Source organism: Gadus chalcogrammus, chromosome 9, assembly GCF_026213295.1.
Source record: "Gadus chalcogrammus isolate NIFS_2021 chromosome 9, NIFS_Gcha_1.0, whole genome shotgun sequence".
Classification (NCBI taxonomy): domain Eukaryota; kingdom Metazoa; phylum Chordata; class Actinopteri; order Gadiformes; family Gadidae; genus Gadus; species Gadus chalcogrammus.
Window position 1 is genome coordinate 7,317,206 of NC_079420.1, and position 19,972 is coordinate 7,337,177.

At 46.5% G+C, this 19,972-nt stretch overlaps 2 protein-coding genes across 5 annotated transcripts in view; both read right to left on the reverse strand.

Annotated features, from left to right (window-relative positions):
• Positions 1-8,378, reverse strand: part of cntn1a (contactin 1a) — a 71,302-nt gene extending 62,924 nt beyond the window's left edge. The window contains exon 1 of one of the 4 annotated variants that reach the window (XM_056598960.1): positions 8,131-8,378. The gene's annotated coding sequence lies outside the window, so the exon portion shown is untranslated. Of the gene's footprint in view, positions 1-2,669; positions 2,925-7,989; positions 8,096-8,125 lie in introns of those variants that run through there. The other 3 variants (XM_056598962.1, XM_056598965.1, XM_056598964.1) reach the window with 3 other exon arrangements.
• A 4,062-nt stretch (positions 8,379-12,440) lies between these two features.
• The window catches only part of LOC130389087 (neuronal cell adhesion molecule-like), a 28,008-nt gene continuing 20,476 nt past the window's right edge, over positions 12,441-19,972 (reverse strand). The window contains exons 23-26 of the mRNA XM_056598751.1: positions 19,424-19,606; positions 18,427-18,558; positions 17,830-17,908; positions 12,441-14,929 (exon numbers count right to left, since the gene is read on the reverse strand). Coding sequence (XP_056454726.1) covers positions 14,665-14,929; positions 17,830-17,908; positions 18,427-18,558; positions 19,424-19,606 — 659 coding nt within the window. The 3' untranslated portion in view covers positions 12,441-14,664. The remainder of the gene's footprint in view (positions 14,930-17,829; positions 17,909-18,426; positions 18,559-19,423; positions 19,607-19,972) is intronic.

Sequence of the window (19,972 nt, forward strand, 5' to 3'; positions counted from 1 at the left end):
AGCCAAAACGGGGCCGTTGCCGTGAGTGACCCATGGCTTTCTGGCAGCTCAAAGCGATGTACACAAAGGGAGAACCCTGGCTAGCTGGGAGCTCGCCTCGTCTCTTTTCACTTATTCCCATCGGGTTACGCAACCGGCGAGGGACACATTTGATACCTCTGTAGCGAAGAACAAGTTAGGTAGTGTGGAACACAAACCCTGACCTGCTCAACATCCTCCACCTCCATTGAATGCTAATACCGCCCACGTCAATGGGGCTCTTCAGAATCTGACGGGGGGGGGGGGGGGGGGGGGGGGGGTAGGAGGCCGGTCCAGGCTGCCCGCCATGCATGCTGGCAAACTGGGACGGCGGAGGCTTCGCTGCCCGGGAGGGTTCAGCACTATCCAGCAACACAGCAACCGCCTTTATTTCTGGTAACGCTGCAGACAAGAATGAGCGCCAGGCTCCAAGCATTTTGTCCTCTGCTTAATGCTCGTTAGCCATCTTTCTTGCTCGCTGTCTTTCTATTCCATCTCCCTCCTCGCTGCTCTCTACTTGCTCTTTCACTTTCTTTGCTTTCTCTTTACTGCTTCCATGCCCTCTCTCTGTCTGTCTGTGTCTGTTTGCACGTACGTGCGGGCAGACACACCGAACCAGCAAGCAGACACACACACTTACAACAGGCGCACATACACAAACACACACACACACACAACAGCACCCACCCACACACACGCACGCACACCAGCATGCATGCACACACACAATCTTTTTTCGACTTCACAACAAGGTATTTATAAACCATCTGTGCTGAATTGGACATGAAAAAACAACAAGAGCAACAGCACTCTCTAAATTCATTGTGCTTTCCAGAACCTGTTGATTCGTCGACAATGTGCAGGACATCCATACATCCACATTCAGAAATAATGATAATCCACCCCTCTTTTGAAAAACATACCGGGCAAAACTGATTTGTATTTGATAGAGGGTCGTAAAGAATTACATAAGCGGACGTTTCCAACAATGGGCGCTCTCAATGCACGCATTGAAAGCAAACAAACAAGGAAAGAGAGAGACTGAATAATGGCTTCCGCACAGGAGCTCACGGAGGCCCCTCGCCGGTCAGTAGTGCTCTTAGTGCTGTAGGCCTTCCCGTTCCCTGCCACGCGTAATAGGATTTTGCGAGTTTCAAACGCACTCCACTCACGCCACGGAGCCGCTGGGACGGCACACTATTGATCCACAAACAATTAGCTGTCCATCGGCTTTACGAGAGGAAAAAAAAGAAAAACAACACAGGACGCCCCTAAATGTATAATGAGGCGCTTAAGTTGTTCAGTATTCACTGCACGCGCCATGGAAACCCGTCACCTTAGGGCTGGCTGCAGGATTTAGCTTCCAGCACCATGCTTTCTCCCACAGGGCAGATCCTCCCTCCCTCCCACTCATCCCTGCATCCCACCCAGCTCCAACAGTCAGAGGTAACCCACACTGTAGGGTAAGCGGGTCCCCCCCCCCACACCACCGAGAACTTGATGATCCAACACACAAACACTCATTAGCACTCTATTAAGCGCAAAAACAGTTATAAGCTGCCTCTGGCGTGAAAGGAAGGGTATCAAAAGCTAGCAGGCCTGAGCTAAAGGGTCGAGGAGGGCTGACGCAGCTCGGCAGTTTCTACGGGTGAAGTTGTCTGTTTGTGAGTGCCATAGATTAGACGTACATGTGCCAGAGGAACAGGGGTTGTTCAAAAGCCCTCCAGAGTGGCTCGAGGGAGGAGATACGTTTTCTCTAATTGGACACTTTCCACCGTGTCACGTCAGGCTTGTTTTTTTGGCATCGCGCTGGAAGACAGAGGGCTGCTGGCGCTGCCTTGTAGGCAAAGGTGGGATTTCAGACGGGCGTTCACAGAGCAATCCGTCGGTGCGGAAGTGGCTTTAGCCAACGGACGCTGCGGTTGGAATTCCTCCAGATTTTCCAGCAGGATCCCGGAATACCGTGTGCCGACCTTGAAGCCTTGCATTAGTGAGTCTCTCTGCTAGGGGTCAGCCTAGAGGAGGCGTTTAGGCCACCGGTACCCAACTTCCCCATGCTCAAAGAAATGCATTACCGCCCTGGGTGAACCTTTGGCACTTTTGGGGTTAGAAATCCTCCATCCACAGGAAATCATGACTGACTGACACGATTGTTACACGATATGTTATTGCTAAAGCATAATACGTTTCATTTAATATAATACAGCATGATACAGTATTGTTTTGTAGAATAGAGTAGTCTAGTGTAGCATCATATTTGAACATAGTATAGAATGCCAGTATCTACAAAAAGTATCTAAATACAGTAAATAAAACAGGTCTTTGAACCTATCGTAAGCAGAGTGTTGTGCTACAGAATTCCCTGAATGATCTGCTTGCTAAGAGATATGAGTCATCAACGTTTACTAGACTGCCATGCAGCCTCCACTTAATTATGGCTGAATATAATATTAGAGAGGAGAGCAAGACCTGGGCTACACTCGGTTTTAAACACACATTCAATGAACCACCAGAAATAACCAAACTGCGAGAGGAGTTGGTTGTAAGTAATGTAATCGATAGACAACCAACATGTACTATTACCTAACCGGAGATATATCATTTTGATTATGCTACAAGTATTAAGGAACAGATTTGAGTTAAGCACTTACCTAACTTGCCTAAATTCTCAGCTTGATATCCAACGCCCTTCAAAAAACAAGAAAGCGTGTTTTGTCTGGTGGATCAGAAAATGCTCTACTTGTGTAAAGCACAGATTTTGTTTTCCACACTACAAAGCTGTGGTTACATCCTCACACGCAAAGTAGCCCACACCCACATCAGACACCCTGTCAACAAGGCACTGCACTCTCACTGAGGTCGCAAACAGATGGCACAAAGTTCCCTTGTGAGGAACCCCTTCTAGTGTGTGTAACATGATATCTGTGCTAATAACATGCTAAGCTAATACCCAGGGGATGGTGATCTTTGACGCAATGAGACATCGGCTAATTAACAACATTCACATTAAGATTCTCACAAATGGCAGTTTAATTAGTAAGAAAACTGTGAACCATTTGCCCTGATATTTATTCTCGATTAGGCACTGTTTGATGTAGGCCTATTATTTGCAATAATTATTGTAGAAATTAAATACATGCTGGCTAACGTCGTATCAGTTAAGGATGGTGGTGGTTGTGAATTAACAGCTTCCTTCACAAATGTTAGCGTGGTGGCAGGCAGCACAGAAAGATGAATTACATTGGAAGCAATACGAGCAGAGGGCAATCATGCCCTTAACTCAAATCTGAAGGCAAAGGGCACAAATGTAATCTCTTTCTAAATTAAGTGTGCAAATCCCAAAAGATTGCCGTTGTATTATGAAGCCTAAAATTACCTCAGAGAAAGCCTAAAAGACAAAGCTGAGGAGATGATTTTAAAGGCCTGTCAGATTTAACCTACTTCTGGGTTATTACATTTTACAGAGAGCATGTACGGCATATCCAACATGAAGGTCACAGCCAAACAATGCAAGTGCTCATATACAATTAACAAGCATCATCCCCCGTGTATTGTTATTGTGCCAAACATCACATTAAGACCATAAAAGTTACGACTCAACTCAAATAAACTTGATTGAAGACACTTTTACGCCCCCCATTTTCTAATTACTTTGGTTACAACAAATTCTTCTCCAGTTGTTATTCAAGCCTCCGTTAACCAGTTTTGTTAGCCGAGATCCTCTGAGAATGGACCAATAGCGTGTTGTTTTACGCGCTGTGTGTTGGGACGGAGATACATGGCCATTTAGCTCTTCGTACTGTTCCCTGCCATGAGACACATTATCTCAATGGAACAGCAGTAATGTGATTTTGAACGAGACATCACTTTGTCAGATAAATATCTTAAGAGGAGTATGGCTCAGCACTTTATCAGCATTCAGCAAACAGACAAACCACTATGTCTAGGAAAGGGACTTTGACAACATGTTTTAATGACAGGACAGCAACAGGGCATTTAAGAGTCAGGGGAGGGAGGGGGCAATTTTCCGTGTTTTTATAGTAAACTTATTTGTGTTTTTATAGTAAAAATACCAAAATGGAATTTGCTGTGTTATGCCGCTTTTCCACTGCATGGTACCAGCTCGACACGACTCGACTCGACTCGACTCAGCTCGCCTTTTTTGCGTTTCCACCGCGATCTAGTACCTCAAGTGGCTGCTTTTTCTAGTACCGCCTCGCTCTAGGTTCCAAGCGGCTGAGCCGATACTAAATGGTGACGTCGGCAGACGGCCGGCCACTGATTGGCCAGAGAGTGTGACGAAGTCACGAGAGCGACATGGCAACCATGCTGGTAACAGCCATAGCAGCGCCGCAGCCAACATATTCCACTTCTTCAACATGCCAGCTAATAATACGAACACGAATACCATCGCATCGATGTACTCCATTGTTGTTATGTGGGTTCGGTCCATGTGTGGTTTACGTAGGTGTTGTTTGCGTCGCGTATAAAAAATACGTCACGGCCCTTTCGCGCAGCCGACCCCGCCCACGTCCCGGAGGTACTATTTGCGGTGGAAAAGGACCCGCGCTGCTACCGTGTCGAGTCGTGTCGAGTTGTGTCGTGTCGAGTCGAGCTACATGTGCGGTGGAAAAGCGGCATTAGTAAAGATCAAAAATATGGATAAAAATATCTCCTACGAAGAGATGGAACGCTAAAAATAGGTCTTGAATGCTTGTTTTAATATAAATCAAACTAGTCTCAAACTCAAGACTGGAGAGCATTTGCACAGCCACAGACACATAGATTAGACACAGCCACAGACACATTCAAAGACAGACACAGCAACATACACAGACACACCTATAGACACAGTCACAGACACAGACACAGGCCACAGCCACATAGACACAGCCATAGACACATCCACAACCACAGCCACAGACACAACCACAGCCGCAGACATATTCACAGCCACATTCACACACACACAGCAACACACACACACACACAAACCCCAACAATGACCAAATAATTATCGAATTATAGCGGGGGTCAGGGGAGTTTTGATTCCTAGCCGAACGACTCTAGGTTTAAATCCCAAAGCCCACATCCGTCTACCTGCGGTGCCTGCCTGCTGATTGCAGACATCGCTGCAACATAGCAAGTTGCTAAGGAGAAACGCGTCTGCTAAACAACTGAAAAGAACCACATGGAGGGTCACGCCATAGCCACCACCCAAGATGTACCCGAATTCAAAAAGTAATTGAATGGGAGAGGTGGTCGCAAAAATAGAACACCATCCCCAGCAACTAAAGCCTTCATCCACCAATGGGCTGTTGACAAAGTCAGGTGGGTACCGGTTAGTTACCCACTATCTTTGCCAGCTGTGTATTGCATTAGCCTAGCAGATGTCTTAACTGTTTCCTGAGAGAGAAGTTAGGATGAATATCATGAATCATCATATTATCAAAAGCACATAAGGCGTGTGGTAAAATGTTAGAGTGGGACAATAACAGAAAGCATTCGAAATGGAAACTGTGTGGGAAAAATAAACTGCCTGACCAACACATTTCCCCCCTGCCGCCGCATGCTACCTGTTCTCCCATACATCTCTAGAGACAGCAGAAGCTTGCTGACAGTGAGGGAATTGATGCTAGACTTGGCCTGTGTGTGTGAATGTGTTTGGATGCGTGCTTGTATTTGTATGCTATGCGTATGGGTGTCTGTGTGGGGAGTTTGTGTGTGTCTATGTCTGTGTGTGTGTGTGTGTGTGTGTGTGTGTGTGTGTGTGTGTGTGTGTGTGTGTGTGTGTGTGTGTGTGTGTGTGTGTGTGTGTGTGTGTGTGTGTGTGTGTGTGTGTGTGTTTGTGTATGGGTCTGTGTGCACACAGACAGACTGAGATTGGAAGCACTGTGGTCTATTCGCCTCCTCAAGCATGAACAGAGGAGAGGGCTGTGTGGTACCCCGGCCACGTCTTGCCCTGCTTTACTGCCGTACCATTACATGATCTCCCTATTGATCAGCTGGGTGTGAAATGCTGAACAATACAAACACCAGCAGAAAAAGGGAGTTTGCAGTTCTCGGATCGCATCGACTAGGTTGAAGAACACGTGTGTGTGTGTGTGTGTGTGTGTGTGTGTGTGTGTGTGTGTGTGTGTGTGTGTGTGTGTGTGTGTGTGAGCGTGCGCGAGTGTATGTGTGCCTGCGTGTGACATTGTTTGAGTTTGGCTCAGTTAATTGTCCCACTTAAAGTAAACTAGCTTGGTGAATCTATCCCCATTCGAACCCCATCTCCTCTTGCTCCACCTGACGGGGATGATGTCGCAGTTCTGCAGATCGCCATATCACACCAATCGATACGTGGTCCTTTGTTCAAAAGAACTGCAAAGACCTTATCGCTCCCTTTTTAATCTATGCCCAAGCAGGCTGCCAGAAGCTTTGGGGGACATCTCCCAAGACAATCTTATCTCTTTAAAACAACAGTGAAATGCCTTAATCTAAAATGGCCATCGGCCCAAAAGGTTAGACTGAGTGTCCTGCCCAAATCACATAGACCCTTTTATTAAACATATCTGATGGTGTAGGGAGGGGGGGGGGGACAACTTAGTTATGCTTCGAGGATCACATCGGCTGAACATCTGAAAGTCGGTTACAGAGTTTGCACAGGCACTCTTTGAAGAGCTAATCCTGTTTTTCAGAACTTCAGTCTTGTTGTTGTTGCCCACAAGTTTGTGAGGGAAGATAGGTTCTCTGAGTCATTTCAGGCAACCCAGCCAAGTCTTGGAGGAAGGAGAACCTTAAAATAGCCTCTTCGACCCTTAAGGCTGGAATAGGAATTGCATTGAACAGAATTTATGCTGTTAAAGAAAATCCAACTTGTTGAATTTTGCGAGAGCCACAGGGATTACACAATCGGATTGCTCTGCGCTTGCACCGTGAAGCCTAGCCTATAGCCGGACCTGTGACATTCAAGCACGCAGGACACAGGAGTGATGGGACATTATTATGAGGACCAGGGTCCAGCGGATACGTTCAAGTGGTATTCTAGGATTCACCCAGCACACCACCCAGCAGGCAGCCGGGAGATTACTCTGACATGTGCTATCCAGTGATGATAGGCTTACTCTAAGAAATCCAGAATGATACAATGATACATATTTAGCATTTTGTGTTGTTTCTCTTATACTGTTATCTCTCTAACCTAATATATTTTAAGACATTGTGGTACACAGCCACACCACACCAGTGTAGGTTTAAAAAATCAACACAGGCAAAAATAAATGGATATAAAAGATACCTCATAAAAAATGTGGCTGCCATGAACCTATGCTTAAACATATGAACAGGGCAAAAGTTATCAACCATTCCAGATGCCATTGTTTCAAACAGTCTTCCCTTGTCTCTGTGGCTTTCTGCTAATCAGTCACTCCCAGCACAAGTCTCTTCTTTTAGTGTTGTTAGACTCTGGACGCGCCCTTAATATCCTAACGGATCAGTGTGTTTTCGCACTCATCTGCCTTCCATATTAGCACCTCATAGCTCTCCCAGATAATAACAGTCAATTCGTGGCGTTTTAATCACAGAAAAGGCAAGTGTTAAACGACTCGACGGTCTGCACAATATCAATGGGTAGCCTAATAGCAAGGAAAAGCTGCATCTGGCGGCTGAGTTTCTTGCTGTGTCGTAAAGATAGACGCAGTTACAATCTAGCAAGACTTGGATATAACTTAAATACCCGATTTGATATTAGTAGGCGACAACGTGCAAGAGGTATACCATCCGTTTCCACTGGCTCGGAGTACGAAATATATCGGTCATTGATTGCAATGTCCCAAGGCATACCTTCCCCACAATTCATCCAACACCACGTTTTGCACGAATGGATGTCAGATTTTGCACGTCCAATGCACAACTAATAATACCATGAAGGCACAACATGCAATTGCTTGACCAAATCATGAATAATTCTGCATTGCGGTAGGCTCTTACCCATCAGTGCATCCCACGCAGTCTGTTGTAAACAACACTGATTCCTGGGCTGTCAATTACCGCTGCGCCCCGGCTTCTCAAGAAACAAGCGCTTAGCGTTTAAACGCACAAGAGGATGCAAAGCCTTTCATGTTACCTTACCTCCCGTAGCGGACGAATGCGTCTGTCCGTGTAACCTTCGCGCGATTCCCGCACCTGCTCAGTAGGCTAGAGCATCGCCCGGACGATGGGGAGCCGGGAAGAATCTGACAGCAGCCTCCTCTAGTGCTGTCCCCTTCCGATGGATGCAAGGTTATGACTGTCAACTTAGGGGGGCGCCAGACCAGCGCATTCAGGTCGGGCTGCTGATGTCTCTGCGAACGTGCTTCCTGCCGTTGATCAAACACAACGAGCTAATCTCTCAGCAAATCTGATGATGCAATGCATAACGTTAGGGGAAAAGTGTGTACTAACTGTAGCAACCTTCATTTGTTTCATGCTGTTTTTATATATAATATATACCTATATTATTTTCATTATTATTATTTTTATTTATTTTTTATTTTTATTATAGTTGTTTTATTTTGTTTTGGTTGTGGAATAAATATGTAGGCCTATTCAATATAACTTTTTGTTATGCATACATTTTGATTTCACTTTTTTATGTACACATATTCTCTCTCTCTCTCTCAATATATATATGCCAGGCGTACATGTAAAGTGGCCATTATGGAGGTTGCTAGATCCTCTGGTCCCTTCTGCCAACAGCTACTCAGGACCTCATGTCCATATTCTAGCACAGCATGCATGTGTCTCAGACGGTAAACAGTTGACTAATTATGAATCCTTAACCCTGGCTATGAGTCACAGGCAAGAAGAAGAAGAAACACGAACCCAATCTATCCCCCTGAGATCGGATTTAATTCCTGAATGTAAACATCACACAGTAAATAATCATGTGCCCATGAGCCTAAGTCCCATAAATAATGCAGGGCGCTGGGAGAACGCATGGGCGGAATTAATTGAGAGACTTAATCTTGTTTGGATGAAATTGGAAGGACTTTCAAAGAATTTGACCCAGAACCTTCAACCTACTTGAGACATGTTCTTGTGTCCTAAACCAGATTTGGTTAGTTCATGAAATCCTGCAAAGCTGTTGCTGCATTAGGTTTAACCAGTGCTTTTAACATCAGTAAAATGCATCCCTGAGGTGTGTATGAGTGATCAGAAACCCAAACAAACAGGTCATATCTCATCGATAATGGTGAGAAGACAATCTTAGGAAGATGGCGGAGGTACTGTGTGTTAAAAGGTCTCTGGTTGGATGATACAACCGTGTGTTCCTGGGCGTTGTAAAGGGGGTCCTGACTGTTATCTAGTGTATCTCCCAGTGGAGAGAAGGAGAAGCAGGAAGCCTCTTATCCCCACTGGGGATTCAAGCAAAGGTATCACACACCCTCTCCTCGAAAACCCTTCCCCCCAGACTAGTAGATCTGGGGTGGATTGGAAGACGGCTGGGACGGGTGGGGGGTTAGGGTTAGGGTTAGGGAGGGAGAAGGGATCTGGAGGTTATAATCCCACCACGGCTGTCAGAATGGTGGGGTACTGTGTGAGAGTTTGCGTGATTGTGTCTGTGTGTGTGCGTGTGTGTGTGTGTGTGTGTGTGTGTGTGTGTGTGTGTGTGTGTGTGTGTGTGTGTGTGTGTGCGCGTGATTGTGTGTGTGTGTGTGTGTGTGTGTGCGCGTGTGTGTGTGTGTGTGTGTGTGTGATTGTGTGTGTGTGTGTGTGTGTGTGTGTGTGTGTGTGTGTGTGTGCGTGATTGTGTGTGTGTGTGTGTGTGTGTGTGTGTGTGTGTGCAAACTAGTGGTTTGTGTGTTTTCAGAATAGTGGAGTGTGAATGTGTGTTTGTGTGCGTGTGCAGGAGAGTTGTGTGTGTGTGTGTGGGTGTGTGTGTGTGATGAATGGTGCAGAATGGTGGTGTGGCGTGTCTGTCTATCTCTCTTTGGGTGCAGGATGGGGGCGTCTGTGTTTGTGTGTGTGTGTGTTTGTGTGTGTGTTTGTGCGCATGTGTCTTTATCTGTCTATGGGTACAGAAAGCGGGGCGTCTGTGTGTGGGTCTGTATGTCTGTCTGTCCGTCACCATGGGTGCAGGAGTCTGGTGTGCATGTGTGTGTGTGTGGGTGACAGAGGGTGTTAATGTCAGATCAATATAACAAAGCAGTGTCTCTTTATGCAGCACCCGGTGCGGCCGTGCTCTGCTTATCTGGGGGGAGGGGGGGGCATGGGCTCCTCACCTCGAGGGACCCCTGGCACACAGACACCCCGATACCCATTGATTCGACAATACCGATTCACATTTGTCGGTAAAAAAAAGGCAGCACAGCGATAGTCTCTGCGACCCTGTTGTCTTGGCAGATGTATGCGTCGCTGGCACACAATTCATGTGCCATATGGAAATGTCACTGGGTAATCATAAACAATTATCCTTCCCGCCTCGCTTTCGGGGCCCCCGCGGAAAGGGCCACATTTACATAAAAGACACAAAGGCTCACGGCTCTTCCATTTAGTACGCTCGGCGCCCAGCGCAGAGGGAAGAGGACCCCGAGACGGCGGGGTTTATCAAATACCTGCGTGGTGTAGGAACCCCTCCAGGTCCCACCAGGCCCACCTCGTCACCCCGTCACACAGGGCGTGTGGCCGCCAACGCACAACGCACAACACTCTCCGTGCGTTAAAGTGCAGCGGAGGAGGATGCACAGCCAGTCATAGATCACTCTGGAGCGGCGCGAGGCTGTCCGCCCCAGCAGTAAATCAGGAAGTGGGGGCCGTGAGGGGCTAAAAATGGCTAATGGATGTCAGGGCAGACGCACCGACGACGCTGCATGAATCCAACCGGGACTGAATGAACAATGAGATGATGATGATGATGGGGGGGGGGGGGGGGGGGCGGAGTGGCTGGATGGAAGTCTGGAGGAGGATAAAAGCCAGTGGGTGGTGGGGAGAGGAGGGAGGGGTACTTTACAGGGACATCCATGGGGGCAGATGCTGGTTTAGGTTGTAATGACCGAGGATGATCACTGGTAATGTCGTTGTGACAATAGAGAGAGTCCAGTGCCAGGCCTCCGACAGGAAATGCCTCTGTCGCCAAGGAGACCAGCCATGTCACCAGAAGGCCACAAAGAGATCCTCAAAAGTGAATTGGCCTCACAAGCTGCCATACTGTACAGAAAAAGATAATCTCGAGGAGGCTCTACTATTGTGGTATCTAAAGCACCTGGGTTTGGCGTATGGGTGACATTGAGGAGTCTCGCGCCACATGTAAACAGCACTCCAGAGCTCCTGTTGCTGCCGACACTCATTAGTGTAATTGCCTTGTGATCACTAGATGGCAGTAAAGTCACTGGGGAAAACCTGACCCTCAACCAAGCAAAAAACAACATTGTTGTTCTGTTGAAAAAAGTATCATGTTAATAATAAAAAATCAGGACAATAATATTATAATAAAATACAAGAAATATAGGTTTTGTCTAAATTTAAAATAAGGGACTTACTTTTTGGACTTACATTGATAACATTTCTGCTTTGAAATGGCTAGAGGGGGGGGGGGGGGTCTGTCGAATCGCCCCCACCCACCCCACAGACACTAGACACACAGAAAATGTGTGTGATAGCGTAGCAGATGGTGAGCTAGGCTGTGGCGATGGGACTTTAATGGAAATGGAAGAGCTACAAGTGTAAGCCAAACAAAGATGGCCCCTAACTGTCGTTCTCCATAAGGAGCGTGAAGCTAGTTTACACTCAGCAGACTGAGGCGGGGGCCAGGCAATTTATTCTTATAGTCTCCTCCAGCCTTTACGCACTGCAGGTGGTGGTACTTCCGCGTGCGGGGCTGAGTGTGTGTGTGTGTGTGTGTGTGTGTGTGTGGGATTCACTACTTTAGTTATGGTGTTTTATATACAGTGTATAAGATATTCAAGCAGCAGGAGGTAATGTTGACACATTCCAAGAAAAACACATATAATCCTTAAACACACACACACACACACACAAACCACACATGCAAATACAGACAACATTCCAACAACAACCATGTCAACACACTCAAACACTTACTATAAACACACCAAAACAAATACAAAATAAACATGCAGTCACAAGAAATGCCCGTGCCAACACACAAACACACACAGTCACTAATATCTCCTGATGCTGGGAGTCAGTGTGACATCAAAGCAGTCCTCCTATAGAGGCTCATTTGTGCGACCGTAGTCTTGGCACATGATGGAAGCAAGCATGCTGATCTCTGACAGATAATCACTAAGATCCTTCAATAACGCAGGCTGCATTCCACCCAAACTCCAGTCTCGTAGCTCGCGCACACACCCACACACACACACACACACACACACCACCAAACGACCCTAATTAAGCAAACAACAAACACTAAATGGAAGGAGGATTGTATTTTATTTTTTATTCATCATATATTCCGTTTTGTGAATGTCATTCTTGCACTATGTGAATAAACTTAAATAGAGAGCTAGAGAGAGAGAGAGAGAGAGAGAGAGAGAGAGAGAGAGAGAGAGAGAGAGAGAGAGAGAGAGAAAAATTCATTGTTAGTACAAACCAAAGTTTATAAAATACAAAGCCTTTTTGCAGTCTTTGCAATCACCAAAAGGAGATTATGAATTTTGGCAGTAGCTAGTAATACTGCTCAACATAATCAGAATATAGGAATAATGTACATGTATGGGTTATCGTGAATACACCCAAACTCGTATTATACTGAGATAACAGAACTCGCTCATGTCCTATTAGCATATCATAGGAATATAAACATATGCAAACCTTCTTTATAGTTAGTTACAGTACAATATACACTATGCACAGCAAAAAAAAAAGGAGAAACAAACAAAAGTATGCATATTCTCTAGAGGTTGGATACAGTCCTATTAACAAAATAAATCATTTCCATGCACAATCCTGCCTCTGGGTCCGCGGTAGAAGCGCGTTGTCACTGTACAGTCATTTAGGCTCTATTTACACATTCAACCAAAGGTTCTACGCGTCTGTAAAAAAACGAAAAAGAAAGAAAAAATGAAAATACACAAAAAACACAAAACGTAAAAACTTGATGCAAGTTAAGTGAACACAAATCTTGTCGGCAGCCTCCGTCGGTCCTCAGGGTAAGTTAATAAGTAAACGGTTGTCCTGGAAAATTAACTCTATAAACGATAGCCTCGAGAGAGACACACACACACACACACACACACACGTGAGCGTGCACACCACACACACACGCACACACACGCACGCACGCATTCATGGTTAAACAGTCACGCCCGTATACACTGCAGAAATACAATCATAAAACTTGTGGAGTGGAGTCAAAGGGAAATGCACTGCGTGACACTTTTGACAATATTCCTTAACATAATGACACAGCCCTGATCAGTAGGGGCGTTCCCTCGGCTTCTTGTTGACCAAGGCATCATTAGGCGTCTCGACCGGGAAGGGTATTGACACGCTCTCGTCTTTATTAAGGGTTTTCTTCTGCAGAAGGAGAAGCAATCTTCTCTGGAGGGTGAGCGACTCACACACACACACACACACACACACACACACACACACACACACACACACACACACACACACACACACACACACACACACACACACACACACACACACACACTCAAGCGAACACACTGGGGTTTGCATCCTGACTCGCCCATGTAATCAGTGATTTGTGTTTTTTACAGGAAGGGATCATAACAGTGCCTATACTGGGAGTGCTGCCCTGACCTACAGAGGCCGTAGATTCAGCCTTGTATGCGTAATAGACAGACATGGCACTCGGGGCCGAGGTCATGTGAGGTGAACCTCATTCTATATCTAGGTCAGATGGGGGGGACAAGAGGTCACAAGGTCAACGGGTGTGAATGATGACAAGCCATGCAGCGTTGCAGTGACCTTGGTCACATGGTCACAGGTGAAGCATTCAACAGAGTGATGGAGGGGGAGGATGCGTGTGGCAGACACAGGAACACGCTGTTGAAGACAATCGCTCTCAGCGGTTGGTTACCAAAGACTACATTTTAGACTTTCCAATTAAATGGGTTTTTGGATGGATGCTGCATTTACGATGCAACTAAAAAGAGAGATGCCACTTCTTATTTTGTCTTGGGGAAGAATAATGTGTTATGATCATTTGGAGGCAGATGTCTTCTTAGCATCCACTGCATAAATAGATAAGTATTCATGCCTTTGGGTTTCTAAATAACAAAATGACAAAATATTCAGTGGTTTTAGAATCCAATTAAACAGAAAAATAAATCTCCCGAGAGACAAATTACCCACAGCACAAACAAATAAATCAGGAATAACTAGAAGAAAACCTGATTCTAAAAAGAACCACAACAATTTTGAGCATTGTTTCACCTAAACCCCTCTTTTCAGTTTACAACGAGACAACACAAAGTCATTCCACACAACCGGGGCGGCGGCCATCTTGTGGACATCGACAGGTCACAAAGCGCCACTACAGTACAGAAGCAATGGGCATGTCATGGATGAAGCAGCCATGCAGTGCCAGTGGGGACAGTGTTGTGCAGGTGTGTGGATGGGATGGGTCGGTCGGCGTGGTGGGCTGGGCCGCAACTCTGCCGTTCACGGGGGCCGGTCCACCAGGGGGCGCTAAACAAAGGAGTTGAGGGAGTTCATGGCGGTGGTGATAGGGGACGGGGCCTCGGAGCTCTCCGGACCCTCGCCCTGGACGGTGTCCCGGCCGATGCTCTTGCCGCTATACTGGCCGATAAAGGATCCGTCCTCGTTGAACTGCCCGCCGTCGCCGCCGCCCTCGCTGTAGTCAACTAAACTGTCGTCACTGTCGCCTCGCTTTACCGTCCGGCCGCTAGACGGCGTGCGGCTGCCCTTTAGCGGTTTTTGGTCCTCGCTGTCGCTGAGGGAGAGAACCACATGCAGGCGTTACAGGGGATGGTGGGTTGGGGGGGGGGGGGGGGGGGGTTTGGTTTGTGAGAGACGCGGCGAGGACACCGCGCCGTTCCATTTCGTTTTTTTTTTTTTTTTTTTTTAGATTGGAGCATTTTTTATTCATGTAATGATAGCTAGCTAGAGATAGATAGATAGGTAGGTAGAATTTGTTGCAAATTATTCTGAAATATTCCTGATAACAGCATATTTCACGTAATCTTGACTCTGTCAATGTGTTCAAAGTATTATACTAAGATACTAAGAATAGATAGAAAGAATTCAATTGGTTTTGCTCCACAGCTAAAAAAAAAGAATGGCTGCTATGAATTGGTTTCCATCAGGCAGACAGGGAACATAACTCAAGCCACCGTCCTGTGTTTACATTCCCTCTGAAACCAAAGATGGAGTGGAAGTATGCGGTTGGGTGACACTAGCATTTCCCCCACACACAAAGGTTGCAGTGAAAAACAAAAACCAAAAATATGAAAAATACATCTATGCAAAGTTTCAGCCTTCACCCCCACCCACCACCTTCCCCAAGCATGATGAATCACAAACAAGAAAGAATATTTTCACAAAGAACAGTGTTCTTCGAACAACGGTTAGATAGCATACATGAGGTGATTTGATTAATAACAAGATGGACGACAGCCTTCAATCATAAAGCCAGCATAAACATGACATGACTGACACCAGTGATCTAAGCGATGTCAACACATATATTTACTGTATATGAACAGTTCCCAGGAATGAGTATTTCACGCTCGATCCAAAGAGAAGTAAAACCCACCCAATCCGATTTTGAACTATATATACGGCACATGGCATGATTACGAAGGCTTTATGATCCAATCTCAGACTCAAATGGGAAAAATGTCCACCAGGGATTTACTGCAAGTCATCAGGTCTACCTTTACCCTTACCTTCTCTTTACTGAGACTACACCCTCTCTCTCTCACACACACACACACACACACACACACACAACACACCACACAAACCAAACACACCACACACACACACACACACCCCACACACACACACACGCACAACACACACACACACACACACACCACACACACACCAAACCGCACAAGAGCAAGCAAACACACACACACACACGCCACACGCACACACACACACACACACACACACACACACACACACACACACACAGTCACGGTGTCGAAAGGAACAAACAAAGTCATCAGAAAGAGATTTACAGTATATAACAAGCTCTTCTGTGGGGGCATACAAAGGGCTTAAACAGCTCCCTGTGTCAGTCCCAAATAATTCACAAACAAATGCCTCCTATTCTATATTGTGTGTGAATCCACAGAACAAAAACTAAATAAACTGATGATGGAATGATACATCCAGCAAGCAGTTTACTACTACTACCTGTGGTCATTGGAGAACGGCCCTCTCTCTCTCTCTCTCTCCGTCTCAGTTGAGTTATGTCTGTACTATTACCGTTCGGATCCGAAGGACCTTGAGGACATGGCATAGATTGCACGTACTGTATACGTTCTGTCACAAAGGCACTAAAATATTGGAGCACGTTGCCTTGTGATTTATTGGTAATCTCATGATGCGTGATTTGATGATCGAGGGGCCGGTCTGTGTATGAGTGTGTGTGTTTGCGTGTATTTGCGTGTGTGTGTGTGTGTGTCTGTGAGCATGCGTGTGTATATGTGTGTGTGTGTGTGTGTGTGTGTGTGTGTGTGTGTGTGTGTGTGTGTGTGTGTGTGTGTGTGTGTGTGTGTGTGTGTGTGTGTGTGTGTGTGTATGGGTCTTTGCGTGTGCGTATGGGTCTGTGAATGTGTGTGTGTATGAATAGAAGTCCCTCTTTTATGCTATTGAAATAAATGATTTTTCAGAATGACTGGAAGATTGGTACACACATGACAAAAAGCATAAGCTAGGATGCTCACAATGGTCTCTCCCACATGCCAAACACTGATCCATATATATCTCAATCCTTTATAACGATTTACATATTTATATATATCCATGATATACTCATTATTTTTAACACACTATTGCCCATAGCAACATTTGATAACACATACATTTTTTTTACTCCATGCATGTCACATGAACACACTTTGTTGTATCTACCACAGCGTTGAATCCATAGATGGTCCGATTTATGCATATATCATACAAAAAGTAATATCAAATATAAAAGAAAGAACATCTTAGAAATTTGACAAATAGAAAAAAAGGTTGAAACGGTAATACAATAAGTAAAGTGCATTTGTTTTATCTTGCGATCGGAGAAGCAGCATTTAAAAACAGAATGCTTGCAAGCATAGTTAAATCTTTGCAGTTAGTTAGAGGTTGGAATAATACTGACGTTATTTCTAGGATGAGGGTCGCGCCTTGGGTAGCAATAACCTGATCGACCGCCGTATAATCTTGTATACTGTACATAAACTGTTAGCTTATTAACTGTACGTGGTTTTAATGCTTTGGGTGGTAAACAAGTTAAGCTTATTTGCTAAAAGATTGCAAAATGTCCCTCAAATGGACCCTATTTCTTTAGCCAAAGGAAGAATCTTTAGCCACGGGAGCGTCGTGCCTCGCTGAAATGCCGAAATATAACAGTGTCCTTCCAGGTTGCGTAACACATCGCCCCCCATGTATAAACGGTCCTGAAAGCAGGGGGAAGGACGATCAACTTGTGCTTTACTGAAGTCGCTTGCTCACAGCAGGGCGCCATCTTGTCCCGTTGAGGCGCGTTGACCTTTAGTTCGTCGGGAGTTTGTGGGTTGTAAACGGTAGGGGGGGGGGGGGGGGGGGGGGCAGGACGGAGTGGCAGGGGAACGGGCTGGGGGGAGGCCTCCAGGTGGCTGTGTTCCTCACCTGTATTCTCCGAAGGTACAGTCGTCATCCTTCATGGGCTGGAACTCGGGGTCTGTGTGAGCGTCCTCCTTTTCTTTCACTGGAGGGGGAGAAACCAGGACAGGTCTAAACATAACCCATGAGCAGGGGGAAGCTGGAATGGCTGATTGTGGATGCAATACTGTGAAAGACCTTGTGTGTGTGTGTGTGTGTGTGTGTGTGTGTGTGTGTGTGTGTGTGTGTGTGTGTGTGTGTGTGTGTGTGTGTGTGTGTGTGTGTGTGTGTGTGTCTGCCTGCATGTGAGTGTGCTTGCATACGTTCCTGTGTATCCTTTTGTTTGCGTGTGTGCGTGGAAAATGTTTGCATATACATGTGTGTGTGTGTGTGTGCGTGTGTGCATGGGTGTGCCTGTTTCGGTGTGCCCATGTGTGTGCTTTTGTGTGTGTGTGTGTGTGTGTGTGTGTGTGTGTGTGTGTGTGGTGTGTTGTGTGTGTGTGGTGTGTGTTTGTGTGTGTGTGTGTGTGTGTGTGTGTGTGTGTGTGTGTGTGGTACGAAGGTGTGCGTGTTTGGTGATTGGTGTGTGCGTGGATTCTGCGCGTGACCTCCGGCGCGACCCACCAGGGTATTTGCCTCCCTTGTTCCTCTGGATGAAGCAGATGATGAGGAGGATGAGGATGAGCAGGGCGATGGCGCACATGAGGCCGATGAACCAGCCCTGCGTGGCGATGTCCACCTGCCTGCTGGTCATAGCTGCTCAGAGGGGAGAGAGAGCGTCAGAACCTGGGCACCTCGCGCGTGCTTCCACTGGAAAGGAATAGGGGGTCAATAGGTGGCTTCTGAGGGCTGGCGAAAAGTGTCCTCCTCAGCTACGTTACGCTATGTTAAAATGTGTGGCGTACGTACGGTTGCCATGGGAAAGGTTTAGTATTGGTACGAGGGCGTTGTGTTAACAATACGTCCAGGCGGAACATGTTGATGTTAGATCGGGGTGTTAAGACAGAGTGCAGAGTGGTACTGCAATTGCTGTGAATAGCAGATTTTATTAGAGGTTTGAGTAAGGTTCCAGTCCACAGGCGTACATTCACACACCATGAGACACACAAACACACACACACACACACACACGCAAGCATACACAAACACACACAAACACACAGTCACACACACACACCATTCACACGAGTAGACACGGTTCGTTACATCTATGGTAAGTTGAAAAAGTGAAATGACGTAGGTCTATATTAAAAACGTTCACGGGTCTACATGAGAAGGCGATCCATCCCGCACCCACTCAGATCATCCGAGCCATCACAGATCCAGCTGGTCACCACGCAACGGGAACATACACTCCACTACACACTGTGTCTACAACCACTACGGAACATGCCAGAAACACAGGTCTGAAAGTATATCCAACTGAGAGACTCCGGTTCACAAAAAACACAAAAACAACAACAGAACAAAGAACACCCCACGACCAAATAAACGGAGAACACAACAACGCACAACCTCATTCTGTTCATCTGGCAGGGGGCGGGGCCAGACCCAGAGGCTACAAGGCAGAGCCTGGGGTCAGGGGTCATTGACCTCCAGGGACGGGCAGGGCGGGGCTCACCTGGCACCGTGACTACAATCTCCTCGGAGCGGTGTGGGGACTGGTCGTCCAGACCCTCAGCCACCACCCGCACCCTATAGACCAGGCCTTCCTTCAGGCCCCTCAGAACCACGCCCTGGGAGTCGTTCACATACTCTTTCTGCCACACCACCTTCTCGTCCTCCTCCTGCTCCTCGCCTCCACCTGCAGGACGGAGGAGGCAGGTGTTTTCGGTTCGCCGTCCCGAGGTGAGCGTGCAGCGGATGGGATGGTCGTGGCGGGTGGTGGTGGCGGTGGTGACAGGGTGTTGGATGAGGACTTGTTGTGTACGACTGCAGTCGAGGCTAGCTGTGTTTTATGGTTGCTTTGGTGTTTGGTGCCAGTTTGTGTTTTTCATGGAGTTCCTAATGAGTTAGGTATGATATTTTCAATTTGGCGTAACGATACGTGCGGAGGATGTGACTTTCCTTTAGGGAATGTCTGTGATGATCTAAATGTTAACTATGGAGTTGCACTGTTTGGTGTTATGTTACTGTGATTATGTCCACGAGCAATCTCAAATATCACATC